General features: G+C 44.1%; 1 protein-coding gene across 1 annotated transcript in view; it reads left to right on the forward strand.

The window, feature by feature from the left end:
• Positions 1–18,040, forward strand: part of LANCL2 (LanC like glutathione S-transferase 2) — a 34,376-nt gene continuing 16,336 nt past the window's right edge. The window contains exons 1-3 of the mRNA XM_065830658.2: positions 1–1,101; positions 13,296–13,413; positions 16,638–16,845. Of these exons, the coding sequence (XP_065686730.1) occupies positions 898–1,101; positions 13,296–13,413; positions 16,638–16,845 (530 nt within the window). The 5' untranslated portion in view covers positions 1–897. The remainder of the gene's footprint in view (positions 1,102–13,295; positions 13,414–16,637; positions 16,846–18,040) is intronic.

Consider the following 18,040-nt stretch of genomic DNA (forward strand, 5'->3'; position numbering starts at 1 on the left):
GAGCTGCCTTCTCTCGCCGGCTGAGGGGCGGACGCCGCCGTCGCCTCTCCCCTCTCCGCCGGTCCGCAGCCGGGGGCCGCCTCCCTGCTGCCGGCGCTGGTTGAGGGCCGGGGGCTGCCGGCGAATGAGCGCGGCCCGGGAGAGGCTTCGGATGACCCGAGCGAAGGAGCTGGTGGCGTACTGCCTGCTCCTGGGGCTGTCTTTCCCCCTCCTGCTGCTGCTGCCGCTCCTCTGAGATGCGCCGGGCGACGGCTTGTCCCCGCCGCGGTGGGACGGGAGGGAGGAGCCGGCGGGAACGCCGCTCCGCCGTCCGGCGTGCGGTCGGCGACAGCAGCAGCCCGAGGGACTGACGCCCCGGCGCGGGACCATGAGGAGCCTGGGCGAGCTTTGCAGAGGTGCCACCCAGCCTGCGAGAGCGGGCGGGCTGTCTCTCCCCGCGCGGGGGCCCAGCCGCGGCCTCGGCCGCGCTCTGCCCCTGCAGGTGTGATGCCGCCGCCGCGCTCGCCGCCCCCCCTCTCCGGCTGAACGGGGACGCCAGGCAGGGCCGCGGCGTCGCAGCTTCCCTTTCGCCTTCCCAAGTTGGGCTTCGACGGCTTGGGGCGGCGGCGCCTCTGCCCCGAGGCGGCCCAGATGGGCCAGCGGCCGCGGTCGCTGCCAGCGCAAGTCCCTCAGCGCGGGGCTGGCGAGCTGCGCCTCGCCGCGCTCTCTGACCCAGCCCCTGCTCCAGCGCCGCGGCCCCGCCGAGGGGCCCTCGCCTCCGTGCCCGCCGGGCGGCGGCTGTAGCCGGGAACAGCTGTCGGCCGCGGCGCTCGCGTTGCTGCAAATTCGCCGCTCTGCGGGGCGGAGTGTGTCCCCGCCGGCTTGCCGTGCGGGGAGGCGGGCCGGGGGCCGGCTGAGATGGGAGAGAGCATGTCCAAGAGACTGAAGCTGCAGCTGGGCGGCGAAGCGGAGATGGAGGAGCGGGCTTTCGCCAACCCTTACCCCGACTACCAGCCCCACCTAGCCGGAGCCGCGGCCAGCCCCAGCACGGCGGACGCCCGGCGGGACAGGGCGCTGGTCCCACCGGAGGAGGAGTCTCTCCCCTTCGGCGACGACGGGAAGGTGAGTTCCGGGCGGGCGTGCAGGCAGGGGCCGCGTCCCGGTCCCCTAGGCCTTTCTTCACCCGCGGGGGGCTCCCTCACTGCAGAGGTGGTCCCGCAGAGCGGGCGGCCGTGGGGGCTGCCCTGGGTCCGGGCACGGCCTGCAGTGGGGCGGCCTGTCCGCGCCGCTGCGGAGCGCTGTGGCGCCCCCTGCCCCGGCCGGGCTCGGGCGGGCCGGCGGCCGTTCCCGCGCGGGCGGCGTGGCAGGGCAGCGGCCTTCGGGTCTCCTGCGGGAAGAGGCGGGTGGGGTGACCTGAGGGAAGGAGCAGGAGCTCGGCTTAGCCCCACTGCACGGCTTGGAGGTGGTGAAGTGTCTGCCATAAGCTCTTTATTTTTCCCCTGGATGCGAATGAACACGGTACCGGGCCTGGAGGTAGTGCTGAGTCCACTGCAATTACCGAATCACAGATTGTTAGAGACTGGAAGGGACCTCGAAAGATCATCTAGTCCAATCCCTCTGCTGGAGCAGGAACACCCAGATGAGGTTACACAGGAATGTGTCCAGGCGGGTTTTGAATGTCTCCAGAGAAGGAGACTCGACAACCTCCCTGGGCAGCCTGTTCCAGTGCTCAGTCACCCTCACTGTGAATAAGTTTCTTCTGATATTTAAGTGAAACCTCCTGTGTTCCGGTTTGCACCCATTGCCCCTTGTCCTACCATTGATTGTCACCGAGAAGAGCCTGGCTCCGTCCTCCTGACACTCACCCTTTACATATTTATAAACATCAATGAGGTCACCCCTCCGTCTCCTCTTCTCCAAGAGACCCAGCTCCCTCAGCCTTTCCTCATAAGGGAGGTGCTCCACTCCTTTAATCATCTTTGTTGCCTTGCGCTGGACTCTCTTCAGCAGTTCCCTGTCCTTCTTGAACTGAGGGGCCCAGAACTGGACACAATATTCCAGATGCGGTCTCACCAGGGCACAGTAGAGGGGAAGGAGAACCTCTCTTGGCCTACTGACCACACCCCTTCTAATACTAATAATTACCATGGCTGTGCTGTCACCACTTGCAAGTTGCAAGAGTTTCACCAAAGCAAGCATGCAGGGAAGGGAACAGATGAGCATACATCTAGAAAAGATTAATTTCTCCACAGATGACAGCAGCACTCAGGTTTTAGGTGATACTGGACTGTTCTACCCAAGGCACATGTTATATTGACATGCACACATTTACAGATTCGGGTGCACCATGACAGGCACCTGGCAGTTAGCAGAGGGTCTGTCTGATGGCACTGATGACACAAGGTTCACAGCCCTTCCTGCTCTGCTCATCTTGACACCACACTGCTGTTGGCGGAGTCATGTGCATTTTAGGCTTTAAGCACAGAAGCACAGCCTGTTACCATGCAGGCTGGCTTATGCTGTAGAAGGAATACCAGCGTATGGACCTTCTATCATTTTAGCCCCTAACCAGCCTCATCTTTTAGGATTGTGCTGCTTTGCTATCTTTCAGATGAAAAACAATGCCTGGTGACATTGTTAGAAGCACAGATGTGTAGGGTGCAAAGCTAACTCCTAAGTCACTTGACTGAACACTTGGGTGAATAAAGGAGAATCTTTAACCTCAGCTCTGTATAAGGAATTACTTTGATTTACTTATAGGTTGGGCTGAGGATGGTGATGCCCAGTGGTGAGAGCAGCATTCTTCCAGAGCATCATAAGAATGAGCAGGACAGCATCAGCTCACCATCAGTCTGAGACAATGAAAGGTTTCATTGGTTGTTGCAACTGAGGTTTATGAGATTGTGTGCAGAGAGCACAAAAGAGAATACTTTGGGGAACTGGTGTCTTACTGCTACAGCTAATTGCAGCTGTCAGGAGCAGAACTTGGTGCTTGAAAAGGGTTAGGTTTGAAAGTGGAATCTGATTTCTGATTTGTTTTTGCAAAAATCCCTATTAGTATATACTCAGTGCTGGTAAAACTACTTTTTTTTTTTTTTTTTGGTGAAACCAAACTCTGATTTCTTTGTTATTTTGTATCTGGCTCAGTTTATAAAAACCCATTCAAATATGATGAGTTGAAGTATGAAGGCAGAGAGGAGATGGCAGAACAGCTATAGCTATGCATTGTTGCTAACTTCGTAAAAAACATACCAAGAACTTTCTTTTAAGGTCTTATGTAGGCCAGTCATCATTCTTATGTACCTCCTTTACATCTGACACTTTATGTCCTTTTTTTTAAAGAGAAAATAAGCCTTAATTTACTGCTAATATAGGTTATTACAGCTTTCCAAAGTGAGAACTGATATCGGAGGAAGGTGAACTTCCTTAAAATATTTTTTGAGAGGATACTAGGTGTATTACAGAATAGTTCAACTCTAACTCACTTCAGATTTAGTTCTTTAGTCAAAATTCAGAGACATTCTTCTGTGGCAGAGCTGAAATGATGCAGTCAATGAATTTGTAGCCCTAGATTGTCATTAGGAATGTCTGTTCTGCTCTGCTTTAGATGAGTATACTGTTTTACAGTGGGTGCAAATGTTTTTTCCCCGGCATCAGTGGTGAATGTCATTGCTTGTTATTGTGTGGCAGTTGGCAGCTATTTGTGCAGTTTTGTTTGGAAAATATCTATGAGCACCAATGTAGCTGTGCATTTGATGAAAGGGTTTTGTTACATTCAAAAGTAAGAAGCTCCTCTGTAAGAACAAATCCTCTTCTCTATCACATCAAAGTGATGTAACTACTTTCAGTGGTCTTTGGATATTTTAAACTCTGTGCATTTCATAGGAGAGAGCAGATGCGTGTGTACATTTTCTTTTGTTTCTGCATCTGCAGAAACCTGAGGAATTGTCCTACATATTTCTGGGCTAGAACATGGCCATGAGTATATTTATGTGTATTGATATTCTTTGCAGCCTTTGCATATTATCAGTCCTAGTGCTGTCCTGAATTTTATGGGACTTCCTGATGAGTATTTTGAGATGCTCTTGTTGTTTGTGTTCTCTGGTTGGTTGGTTGGTTTGTTTGTTTGTTTGTTTTGGCATTTAACAGGCTCCAGTCCTGTAAGAGAAATGTCTTTGCCTGCCTAAAGCCCCAGTGAAGACTTTACACAGGTCAGGGAGTTTTTTCTGTAGACTGAGGTACGCAGTAGCACAAGTTTCCTAAAAATGAGAGCAGCTTTCAGAAGCCCTTGGTGCACTGCATAATTTCTTTTTCCCATCTGCTGTTGTGTGGAGCGATGAGCGTTGAGTGACTCACAGAATGACAGCTAGAGGTGCGTGGGGCTCTGCTGTTGTCATGGAACGTGATGCATTATTAATCCCTCCATTTGATTTCATAAGCTGCCATGATTGCCATCTAAAACTCATCCAGCTGATAAAAGGACAAGAAGCTCTTCAAGTCATTGTCTGCAATGTGAAACAATCAGGACAAAGTGCTGTATATGGAAATGTGTTTATATGCTTCGGAAAGCTACAAGTTATGGGAGCAGGAGAAGAGAAGAAGTTTGAGGCTGCTAATTTGCCTTCTTAAAAATAGTCACAGTAAACACTGCATTTATCCAGGTGGGCTTTGCTTGTGTAGTTGAAATCACTTTTCCTTAACTAGATTTCTTCACTGTGAAAATATCACGGGCTTTAATAGCTCCTGTAACTTGTCTGAGAAAGCTGAAGGTAGAGACTGCATTAGTTCTAGATTAATAAGAAGCATAATTTTAAATGTAAGACTTTGCTTAAAAATTGACTAATCTTTCAATTAAATATATATCTTGTAGCCCTTTTACCTTTGATGTGAATCCCATAGTGATACCTTAACTTAAAAAAAGTATCTATAGATGTTATCTCGAAGTTGTCCAGAAGTTTTCAAAATGCAAATCTAAACGGTTCAGGGATGCAGAGAAATGAAGAGACAACTTCATTTGTCATTGTCAGAACAAACCATATTCCCTAGTTCATGGGAAAATCAGTTTGTCTGTTAAGTTTCATTTAGTTTTTAATTCTCTGTAATTGTTTATTGTGGGGAAAGTACTACTATTTGAAAAGCAGATGTTCTTCTGATAGTTTCCTCTGCATTGTAGGCAACTCCCTGTATAAACTCACCTATTCTTACCTGTGGCAGATCAGGCTATAGGCCTGTGCAGCCTGGGAAACAGGAAGTAACTGTCTGAGCAGTATTGTGCTTTGCTTCCCCACCTGAACTGGAGCAGAGGCAGCCTATAGCTGCAATTAACGTCAAGGCTTGTTGGTATTGTGTTGCGTGTTAGCTGTGGTTGGAGACTGAGAATGGGGAGGTCTCCACAGGCTTCTATAAAGCAAGGGAAGCCAGTTGTCCTGGCTCAGAAACTGTTTATCAAAACCTTTGTGGGGTAGGAAGTGTGATGAATTTCCTTCGGAGGGGAAGCGTGAGGAGAACTTGCTTGTAAGAGGTGGCAGTGGCTTGTTCGAGGGCCTGACTCCATGGGTGACCCACCAGTATCAACCTCAGATTGCCCACCGTACTCAGAACCACTCCAGCTCTGTGGTTACATCCATAGTGTAGTCAGGTGTGATTTGGGAAACACCTTAACACCTTCTGCAGGTCAGTGACTTGGGAACCAAATGCAGGCCAATCTTACCTGCTTATCCAGGGGAAGGTGGAAGCAACCTTGTGCCCAGGCAACCTGGTGTGGATTTGGTGTATTTGCAAGAAAAGCACCCGTGGCATGGAGATACTATCACACCTCAGCCCTTGATTTGAGGTTGTCTGGATTTGTTGTGGAATCACAGGTCTTTGCACAGAAACTGGATTCAAACTTTATGATAGGTCACTAGGATGCCCAAAGGGTAACTTCTTTTTTAGGCTAATTCTTTCATGATAATTTTTTTCTGACTTGCCATAATGTTTTAAGATATTAGTAAAAGGTTGTGTGTTCTGACAAATGCATACAGTATACTTAATTAGGCTTTGCAGGGAACCTGTTTTAAAGCTAATGATGCTTATTGGCAAAGATTATCACTTAATGGAGATGTTCTGACAGAATATTTACTTAGATTATCTTTTGAGTGATTTAGTAGTGTTTAGTTTCCTGGTGTTTTCTTAATCCCCTGTTAGTTCTGATAATTCCTTTATGTTGCTTTTCAGTCTTCTTCCTCTTTTAAAATATGGAAAAAAAAAAAAAAAAAAACACCAACAAACCAAAAACAAGTTCTTTGTCATTGCCTCATTCATCCTTCCTGTCCCTGAGGTATTTTTTTGTATTTATTGTATTGTCTCACTGGGCATTTTAGTTGTCTCGCTGAGAGCAGCAAGCTCTCCGTGTTCTGGCCCTGATTCTGCAACCACTTGCACTAACAGGAATCATATCACTCATTGCACTGCAAGCAAAATTGAACCTCTAGAAACAATAAATATTTCTTCCCACTTTTTTGCCACAACTGTGTGGTGGGGTAGCTTCATTTCTTGAGAATGCCACTTCTTAGGCCGTTTCCCGGCACTCCTATGTGTTAATGAGTTGTTACACTGGTTAGTTACATGGGCAAGTGCAACAACAGGTACTCATTTTCTGGTGGAAATAAACTATTTTGGGGGTCTAACTGCATAACACCAATATGCTGTCAAGTTGAATATGTGGAATGTACCTGCTGTCTGTGCATCAAAATAATTTAAATGGTACTTATAGAGGTTTTAGCTTTTTTCACAACTTGTGGACCACCTAAAAATGTCCCAGCTAGGGTAGAGATCTCTGTGTAGTGAGTGAATTTAAATCCCACTTACAACAGAGTTTGATTTTCATCATTTTCAAGAGGTAGCATGTTGGTGTTAGGCTATCTGGAGAACCTCAGATTTTCAGTATTGCCCTTTTGCTTTATCAGCCTCCATTTCCCAAAACATAGGATAATGTTCCTCAATGTCTTTTAATCATGATTATTTTTGTTATTAGTAATCTGAAGTCTTTAATAGTCTGAATCTTTAGGCTTTGGTTTTTTTGCAACCTAATCACCAGTGAGACAAATAGCACCTTTTACACACAAATGCATTAGAGGCACAGTCTCATTATTTCTTACATGCTTTAAACAATTATTTCTGTAACATGAATGGATTGCCTTTTAATTCTGTTTTTCATGCCCTTATCTCCTCCAAAGTAGATTGATGCCTCCATTTAAAGCCCGTTCCTAAATTGGCATTGTAGCAGTGTAGTATTTTGCCTACAGCCTCCTTTTTTGCTTTTCTTCCTTTTTTTTGTCTTTTTTCTCCCACTATCACATGTATGGCACTAGGTGCCAGGTCACTGAAAAACAGAGCAATGTGTTCTAAAGACAGCAGTGTTTCAAATCATTTATTAAGCATGTGGTCTTGCAGAACTGGCATTTGTTTCTGGAAGGACCTGAGTACTAGCAGAAAGCTGCGTTTAACCATTTGAGAGGCTGGGTGATAAGGTTTGTTTGTATGTGGTATTTTCAGAGAAGAAAAAAAAGCTGCTCTTGGAGCTGCAACAGTCTTCATTTAGGTAAAAACAAAGTAAAACTTATTTTTCTGTACAAAAAGGCAAGTCACTTCCCAGCTGACCTTGCTAGATTCTGCATGTGGGATCCTACAGCCATCCCTTCTGGTCTGCACTTGCAGGAGCTCTGTGGAGGTAAGCATGAGAACTCATGCTGCTTCAGTAAACCTGTGTGCTGCAGCACGTGGTTGTGAAACCTGGCTCCCGTAACAGTCAGTGGCAAAGTTCCCAATGCCTCCAGTACAGCCAGGATTTTGCATTTCTATAGAGCTTGTGAGTTGTCCCCCACCAGTGTCTGTCATGTGTTTTATGCAAGTTTGGATTTTGAATGAACCTTGCTGCAGTGCCAACTTGAGCTGTATTTCCTTCTCTGTGCAATGCACATTGGCTGGAAAAAACACCAGCACCACGTTAGTCTCCTACTCTACACATCACAAACAATGAAGTTGCTTTTCTCTACAATACATTGTCTTAACATGATTCTAACTGAGATGGGATGAACTGAAAGTGTATTTTGCTTATTCAGTAGGCAACACTATGTGCATAGGCTTCTGTGGAATCAGTCGTTTCCTCTTCAGTCTAATTTTTGCACGTAGCATCAGTCCCCCAAAAGCGAAGGAAGTAAAATGGAGTGAACAGTGAAATTGAGTTAGTAGCACGATGGTTGTTTTGGGAGCTGGTGGTAGCAAGAAAGACTGGTATGTTGGCAACTGGTGAAGAAGCTGAGCTCAGGTCTCCATTGTCCTGCAGTGGCAAGGACTTGATATAGATGTGTCATGATGCAAATAAATGCTGAGAGGTGTTTGTGAAAAACACATTGGTATCTAAATGCCTTTGACAAAGGCAAATGAGATAGCTCACCCTGTGTTTGTCAAACCAGAGTGTTACTTCTGAGCACAAAACAAGTGGCATGAGGTCTCGCAGTTGAGTTGTCAGACTTACGTGAGCACTGTGATGACTGGTCCAAATGTGCATGGAAGACTAAGTTACAGGCTTTTCTTACCACTTGCATAGCAGCTGCTTGTTGCCTCATCTGCTCTTGGTGCTCGTTTGTTTTAAAACCGCAGCTATAAAACTGAGTATGGCTGTAATGGAGGGGTAGGTTAGTAAGAATTGGTATGTTATTGTAATATCAAATGCAAGTGATATGTGTGTTTCTTTTAGGAGATTTTTATTTGCATGGTGGTGTCTTTTTTGTAATGTTTGTGTAGCTTTAGTGCTGAGTTTACAAAAGAAGATGATTTAAGTTCTTTTTAGGAACCATACAAATGGAAGAAAATAGATAGGGGAAACAGGTATTGCTGACAAGGACAGCATGATTTCGACGCTATGCCATTAGAGCCAAAGGCGAGCGATGTTGCATATACACTTACATTCCTTATGTTTTTGTTGTCTTTAAAAGGCTTTGGATTGGGATGTAGCTTTGTATACCACCTCATTGCAATGGAAAACTTGATGTGGTTCAAATAAATCAGAGAACACTGCTTTTGTTTCATGCTGATAATGACCCCTTCTTGTTACCATAATCAATATGGTGCAGCATCCTGTTGAGTATTGTGGGGAATGAACTTGCATTTTGTGTGTGTGTGTTTTGCTGATTTAAAACTTGAGCAGTGGTTGGGATGACAGTGCTGTTCTCCCTGTAGCAGCAGAGGAGTAATGCAGCAGTTGAATTCCTGGAGAGAACCATTGCTAACTTGTTAAAGATACTCTTCAGCTCCTGTTATCATGCATTCTGTTGTGAACAAGGAGTAAATGTGGTGCTGGATATCAGGGGTCAAGCTTCCTGGTTTTTGTTTTCTCCAACAGGAATTACGAGAGTCATCTGCAGATAAGTGTGAATGCCAATTGGAATCATCCTCATGAACTGAATATGCTTCTCATGAAAATCAATCTGTGCTCAACACAAATTAGTGGTCTTTATGATCAGCTGTAATGCTGCCATAAGATTCTTTGAAGAAGGTTTACAAATCTTCTAAACTCACCTTTCAACATCAATTTCTTTATGTAATTGATTTATTCCAGTGCATGTAAGCATCTGTTATAAGCTTATAGTGTAATGTTATCAAATGAACAGTAATGGTGTTCAATTGTTAAAGCTTCAGAGCAACCAAAAACAAAGGCAGTGGTGGAGGGGTAGGCAGGTGGGGAAAACTTAGTTGCCACTCATAACCTATTCACAGTGGCATAAGCTTGGGAGTAGCTTTGTTTGGGCCGATAAATGATTAAAAAATCCTTTCATCTGTGCTTTTCAAAGCACTGAATCAAGATAGGTGAGTTACAATTCCCATTTTAGAAAGAGGTAAATGCCAACCTGAGCTAAATCACTCATATGGGACCAAGCTTTCAGAGCAGAACCCAGGTGTCCTGATGTCCTAGTCCTCCCCTCTGGCCTCTGAGTAATTTGATCTGGTGTTTGATAAAAAACATCCTGATTTGATAACAGCAGGTGTATTGTCAGGACAAAAAGATAACCAGCTTGCTTGTGATATGCAGTAGGTAAACAAACCAGGAGTCTGAAACCTTAGATCACTCTTGCTGGATAAACTCAGCGCCATGCCTGGATGTATCCACGTGAATACCTTCACGCTGTTTCACCATATGCCTTAGCCTTGGCATAGCCGTCTTTTTGAAGGAGAGAAGCCCAGGCCTTGGGACAGGTTGTGCTTTGTGTTGAGAATTCACTGAACTAGTTAAAAGGTGAGGGGTGTTGTGTTGTGTGTGCATGGTAGTTTCCTAACAAAAAGATAATTAATGCCATATTAAGGCTAAGGAGTAGATCTTGGATACTTACTGTGTTTGGTTGCTGTCACGAAGGCACCCCAAAGTCAGTTTTAGGCGGACAAAAAGTTCCAAAACAGACTTGACTTTATCTGGAAAAGTGCAGCCAATAAACCAAATAGAAACAGGGTTTATACAGTTAGTTAGCACTCTGACAACATAAAATACAGGTTTGGATATCAGTTGAGGAGTTTATTGGGGTACAGCAAAATAAGAATAATGAGGATCCACAGCGTGCATGGACACACTCAAAAGAAACAAAACCAGAGCCCTCTGACTCCAGAGTACCCACAAGAAATAATCACTCGTCTGGGTTAGGCAAAGACTCACACTTGCCTGGTTAGGCAAGGACTCATTCAAGGATATATCACGAGGAGGTGAGGTGGTCTAAGTTTCCTTAGACGGTGTTCCTGTCTAAGGAGAGGGCTCCAGTTCACAGACTCCCTTCGGTGGGAACCCCATTTTATAGCCTGGTCAGATCTGGCTGTGGGCATTACAACATATTCCAGAAGCTTTGCAGCTACTCTGGGCGCCTCCTCTACTAATGACCCAGCCCCATCAGCTGGTGGAGGTGAAGTCACCCTGTCCTGGGGTAGGGGAGGATGTGACTATTGACACCTTGGTACCACTCTAGGTGTATATGTGGAGACAGGCACAGTGGGGCACAAAGGTGCTAAAAGAGCCATCAACTGCCCCATTGAAGGCTCTAGATATCAGGGGGGTGTGCAACTGCCACAGTTGCTACTTCTAGACTTCCTGGAGAAGGTTAAGGGGCTGTAGGTCTTTCCTGGAGTCATATGTGTGTGACATGAGATATAATAACACAGTTTCCTTTTTGCTTCCTGTCCCACCATCATAAAATGGATTTGAACTGTTGACTCTGGAGACTTCTGAGTGTGTCAGAGGACTTGTGTAATTCCTATTATCTTTCTGATTTCTGAGTCCGGTGAATGGATATTTGGATTCACTGGTTTTTATTTGAAGTTCCCCTCTGAACAAGAGTACAAAATGTGGTGTATTTTGAGTAATCAGTTGCACGGTGGCATTCAGGACCTGTCATTTATCTGAACCTTTCCCTTTCGGGATGTATTGTAATCAAATAGAACTTGCCTTCCTAGTAGAGCTAATTTCTCCTTCTCTGGTAAAACATCATAAATGTAGATGTGTTTAACTTAAAATTAAGCCTTCACGAATCTGATTTGTTCCAGCTGTTATTTGTGAGCAGATTGGGGAAGAAAGTGGTGGAAGGAGATCAAGCACTGTTTAGGAAACAGTAGCTTATTCTCAGTGTAAGCTGACAGCTAGCCAAATTTCATAATGCAGTTTTTCTGCATGATGATGGCCATTGTGTTGTGACTCTTGGTTTGGGAGGTGGGGAAGCTCTCCTGGCTTCCATAATCCTACAGACTTTCTTTTCTAGATGTTCCTGGGTAACTGAGACTTGGGTGACAAGTGTTGTAGGGTTGGGGCTTTCTGTAAATGATGGAAGAAGCACATTCAGAAAATACTTTTGAGTGGCACGAAGTTTGTGTACATCACTGTTTTGTCAGAGTGATGCAATTGTCTGGTAATGGTAAAGCTTTTCCTATAGCCCAGGAAGAGAGAGGGGGTTTTTTTGTTCCTCCTTCTCTAGCTCCGTAGTAGGCAAATTGTTCTATAACTTGGACCCTAGGCTCTATTTAAACATAGGAAAAAGCTTTTAATACATGTGTTAATAGGAAAAGCTGATCAATAAGTGATACTGTTTACAGGAAAAACAAACAACATTTTTGAATGTTATTGTGATGTTCCCACTCATATGCAGATGTGTCCTGTGAAGGGACTTCCTGAAGTTAATAGGGTAGTAAATTCTAATTAATTGAGTATTTCCACATTCCATAGGTTTAAGGGAGTAATCAATAATGTATCTTCTCATACATTGTGCTTAATGAGAGAGAAATAGTGGCTAGAGTAAATTGTCCTGTGTTATATTCTATATATAGCATCAATGTAAACTTTTCTTGGTCAAAAGCAAAAGGACGCAATGAGTAAAATCAAAAGATAGTTTCATCAACTTCCTGCATGAGCTCCTTTTCTTCATCTTTGTGTCTAGCTCATTATGTTAGGTAGTTATTCTTTAATAGTTCATTTAACAACCTCCTTTCATGATAAAGCATATCAATCCTGATGTTGTTTTGGGGAGAGGAGAGAGAGCAAGAAACAAGAGGAAGGGCATTTTATGGCTCTAAGCAACTTGCCTTCCATGTGGTGATCACAAACTGGGACATCAAAGAGAGTCTTTGATTTAGGAAGAAAATGTGAATGCGTCATGGATGATGTGATTGAGCACATCATTGTAGATGATCACTTGGCTTTGATTTGGTTGTCTCAAATATGAGCATTTATTTTCCTTCAGCTGTTCCCTGTTCCATAGCGCCACAAAGGATGCACAGGGACCTTGTGATGAGAGCAAGCACCTATTACACAGGGCTTGTAGGTTCGCTGTGCTGTGTTCCTCCGTAATGTGATCTTGGTGCCAGGACCCTGAATGGAGTACTGGCCCATGGAGTGCCAGCAGACGGTTGTCTTCTGTTTGCTTCTATTCACTTTTTACTCAGCTGAGAGAAGCTTTGCTTACTTTACTAGGAGCCTGAGATAAGAGGCAGCATATAATTACATACGGTCACAGTGGCCATAGCTGTTCTTCATGTGACTTCAAAGCATCCTCAGGTAATTTTGGTCTAATGTAGATACTAGTAACTTATTGTAATATGTAATCAGAATGCATTACATGGGACACACTTAAGATGGACCACCTTGCCACCGCTGATTACTGCATGTAGTATTTGTTCCCTGGTTATCTTTTGGGGTTTTTTTTTGTGTTTTTTTTTAATCAAACAAGAAAGTGGAGCAGCCAGCTTGTGTTCTTAGATTCTTTCCTTTGCTGACTCTCTCCCTTTCTCCTGTCTCCTGTTTTCAGGTCAGTGCTCGGTTCTCGAAACGGATCCAGACAAAAATCAAGGACCTTCTGCAACAAATGGAGGAAGGGCTGAAGACAGCAGATCCACATGATTGCTCTGCCTATACTGGCTGGACTGGTGAGAAAGCTAGGATTTGAATGAAGCATGTTTGTTAAATGGTGTGACTGGGTTTGTTCACAGCAGGAGGTTCTGATATTCTCACAAGAGCAGCAGAAATACTCTTGATACTGACATTTGTGTGAGTTGGTTTCTTTTAGCTCTGGACCCTTGGTCACTACTGTCCGAAACGACTTGCATTGATTTCAGTGGGCAAGGGATCTAGTTACAGAGAGATAATTGTCTTTTGTATATGGAGATCTTATCTTGCAAAAAAGAAGTGGATTTTCTAAGACTACTCCTTCTTTTGACTTACTGCTAGTTTCTTTAATATTTTATTAAAATGGGTTATTTTCACCTTTCTCTGTTCAAATGACCGATGGTTAGCAATTGTCTGACCATAACAGCATCTTCTAATCATTTGGCGGTAGGAGCTGTTTTGTGCTTCAGCCCTAAAATCTGGAATATGAATAGTTCGGCTCTGCTTGTTCTGTCTGTCCAAAAGTGGTAAAATGCACATGTGAGGACAGGGAGTATGGGGGTGAGGCTGCAAGATGGTCAAGTGCATGAAGGTAAAGAAGCACGTGCTGGTTATTGCTCGGTACTGTTGTTCATTTAGCATTGCATCACTGATGCTGTCCAAATGTGAATGAGCCCTTCTGATCCTTTAGGCAGAGCCTGCAGTTGTCAAGCTGATGCGGCCGCTGCTTTCCAAGCTGCCAAAACGCTTTTCTGTCTTGACCTCTTAAGTGCCACTTTACTGTTACGATAGCATATTCTATTCCTGCTCTGTCAGCTCATGCTTCAGACATTTATGGTTTTAGTACAACGTGTTTGAAATAGGGCTACAAAATTGGTGAAGGGTTTGGACAGGAAGCTGTATGAGGAGTGGCTAAAGTCACTTGGTTTGTTCAGCCTGGAGGAGAATGAGAGGAGACCTCATGGCGGCTCCAGCTTCCTCACAAGGGGAGGAGGGGCAGGTGCTGATCTTTTCTCTCTGGTGACGAATGACAGAACCGAAGGGAATGGCAGGAAGATGTTTCAGGAGAGGTTTAGGTTGGACATTAGGAGAAGGTTCTTCATCCAGAGGGTGGTGGAGCACTGGAACAGGCTCCCCAGAGAGGCAGTCATGGCTTCAAGCCTGGCAGTATTCAAGAAGAGACTGGACAATGCCCTCAGACACATGATGTGAATTTTGGGACTGTCATATGCAGGGATGTTGGACTCAGTGATCCTTGTGGGTCCCTTCCAACTCAGGACATTCTATGATTCTGTGAGCCTCAAGGAGATCTATTTTACCATTGTGTTGTGAGGAAGCGCAGCTTGGAAAAACTCTCCAGGCTTTGCCTGTGTTTAGGCTTAATTCTGGCAACGAAAGGGTAACATTTCTTTGCTTTCTTCTTACTGTTTGAGTACAGATGGTGCTGTGGGTGGATGGGTAGGGAAGTTTCAGATAACTCAGACATGTTTCGAGGTCTGGAAGTGAGCGGCTGCTAAGTGAGTGCAGAAGATCTCAAGTGGTGGGCATTCTTGCGCTTTCATTACAGAATGGCTCACAGGGAGCCTTGTTCTGACACTGTGACTGACAACTGAAGTTACGGCTGATAAACCAGAGCATGCAGAAAATGAGTCATAAGCTAAAAGTAACACAGCCTTCATTAGCTGAAACAAGAACATAGATGAACAAGTAACACAGTTAAATGAGAATGGGGTTTTTCCATCCTGTAGAATGATAACAAACTACATCTATTCCAAATTGTAAACTTCTTTCAAGGCTCCTGTGGAAGTGACTCTGAATAAAAATATTTAAATAATCTGGCTTTTAAAATACTCAGTGCAAATACTCTCTCCCCAAACTTGCTACTTGCAGCATTTTACTAGTGTACAAATCAGAAGGTAAAAACAATGCTGAAAATAACTGCCATGCTTGTTATGTACCAAGTCTAGACAGATCTTATTGACAGTGCAGTCCTGAGCATTGGCTTGTACTTTGTGAAACATCTTTAAAATCTTGGAGTGCATACTGTTGGCACATAACAATCATAAGAGTCAATGTTAGAGTCCATCTTGCCTTATACAAGTCCTTTTTGTACATGCCACGCACCTTGGAGGGGCCATTTTAAGGGTGTTGCTCAAGGAAGGGTTGGATGAATTGGGCCTCATGGTTACTTTTTTGATCATCGTTTGATCAAGTCCAGATATCTGCACATTTGTTGCAATATAAAAAAGGGTTACAGAAATCCCAGTAAGTAGCCCTTACGTTCCTGTACCACCGACTGGGGGTAACCAAGTTCTGCAACTCTCCTTGTGGACTCACCTGGAAAGGCCTGTTCAAAGCTGGTCCAGAGAACATCTGAGGATTTAGCAGCACTCTTGTAGTGCCATTCTTCTCATACTCCTCAAGCCACCTCTCTGTGGATCTAAGTGAGCCTTGTGTATTTTCTGCTTTAGTCGTGGCTCAGGAGAATGCTCCTCCCATTCAGAAACAGGGGTTTGGGATGCAGTGTGGTCTGGAGGTAAACATTTTGCTTCTACATGTGTCCACTTGCAATTGGCCAAAAACCATCCACTTAGATGTATTTGTTTCACTTTCTGCAGTCTCCATTGTTGTAATTTTTAAGGTCTTTGTTTGGTTGGTTTTAATGGAGAACTATGTAGTGAGTTTAATGGAGTGAAACTTGATGTTACCTTCTGGCATTCTCTGAGGACTTGCTTGCTTTCCGGCTTTTACAAATGAGCTTGACTTGTAGAAGCTTATAATCTTGTTGTGAAATACATGTAAGTGTTATAAGAACTTGGCAAGTTGAATCCAAAAATTCATCAAAAGATCCTTTTACAAAGCAAGTGGAAAATTAGTAACTTCTTGCATATAATAGAAGAGTATTGTATGGTCAATGTCCTTGGTCATACATATGCTTGTTAGCCCAAAATTTTGAGCCTTCAGTGTTTTCTTCACCAAGTTTTGAAGCCTGTATGGTGAATTTTCTTTGTCCTGGGAGTCTGCCATTGGGCTACAGTCTGATTTATTTTTTTTTTTAATTTTCTCACAGTCCAAATTGAAATGTAATCAAAATAGATGGCCTGATGCCTTCCCATTGCATAGGCTAGGACCCTCGACTGATGTGTTTTAATTGCCTAAATACCTGTTTGCATTTGAGTTATTGGTTCAGAGGCACTGAAGAGTGGAATATTATATACTTAGAAAGAAAAGTAAATTAAACTGTTTTTTCACGTGGTTGTTCCAGGTATTGCCCTCTTATATCTACAATTGTATCGCGTCACAAAAAACCAGAGCCATTTGCAGCGATCTCTTGATTATGTGAAGAGAATCCTTCGCAATCTGAATGGCAGAAGAGTTACTTTCCTCTGTGGTGATGCTGGGCCACTAGCAGTGGGTGCCGTAGTTTATCACAAGCTGAAAAACGACAGTGAATCTAAAGAATGTGTTGCCAAGTAAGTGGTTGATGGTGGAAAAAGCCATGCCCTTCATTTGTAGAGAGCATTGGTTCAGTAACATTAGCAAGCAGAGTTTTGGAGGACAGGATTAAAAAATGGAGATGCTTTTTTCCCAATACATTTTCTGTAGAAGATTACAAAATATGCTTTATCTTTATTAAAGCTGGCTTACACTTGATTCGTATTTAGCGAGTTATCTTGAGCGCTCTATTGCTGTAAGGACAGGATGTCCTGGCCGTATCTGTAGTGCATGCACATTTTGATTTTGTCACATTGAAGTGACATTTAACAAAAGCCATACGCTTGTCATCAGCAGTAGTGCTTGTGCAGTATGTGATGCTTCCTGTAAAGTGTGGGTCTTAAATGTAGATTCGTTACAAAACATGTACACTTCAGGAATCTCAAAATATCCAGACAGAAACATTGTACATTGGATTGATATGTAAAAGTGATTTAATAAAACAGAGGCTTTAATTAGGTCAGAGCATAAGAAGGGTAGCCTGAAAAGAATCCAGCCCCTTTTCAAAGTAAGCTAAGTGTAACAAATGTCTTGAGAAATCCCATTTAGACATACAGCTTCCTTGGAGAACTGGCTGTCCCCTTGCTGACGTGGAGCTGATTGCTGTCCTGGCGAGGGCTGGAAGCACTGGAGCCCTGTGGGGTTTGCATTCAGCACCAGTGATCCACCCACTAGCGATCCAGCAGCATACCTTAGGCTGCCAGAATTTGTGGGCTATCCTTGAGTCCTCATCTCCATTCTGGTTTATATTTGGAAATACAGTTGGTCTCTTTCTAATCTAGAACCGTAGTGTGATTAATCTCTGTTGCTGTTCCTGAATATTTCAGTTTTGAAATGGGTGGTAGGTTTGGGTTTTTTTGCTTTCAGAACTGGCAGTGAACTTGGATATGTCATTTTGGATGCAGCTAGGAAAGCATAAAGCATGAGTGTAGCAAAATGAGATTAGCGATAAATCTTTTAGTCTGAACTCTGCTTGCAAAGTCATTTCTAGAAAGAGGACTGAAAAGGAGGTTAGTTTGATTATTTGTTCCCTTTCTTCCTTTTCTGTTTACAAATATAAAGACACAAACTGAGTGGTATATTATAGATGTCAAAATGTAAGCTATGACTGCACGTTCAGCTTTTTACCTTGTAGCTGTCCAGTTTTACAATTTGGATAATAAAATGGTTTAA

The sequence above is a fragment of the Patagioenas fasciata genome, chromosome 2, assembly GCF_037038585.1.
Source record: "Patagioenas fasciata isolate bPatFas1 chromosome 2, bPatFas1.hap1, whole genome shotgun sequence".
Classification (NCBI taxonomy): Eukaryota; Metazoa; Chordata; class Aves; order Columbiformes; family Columbidae; genus Patagioenas; species Patagioenas fasciata.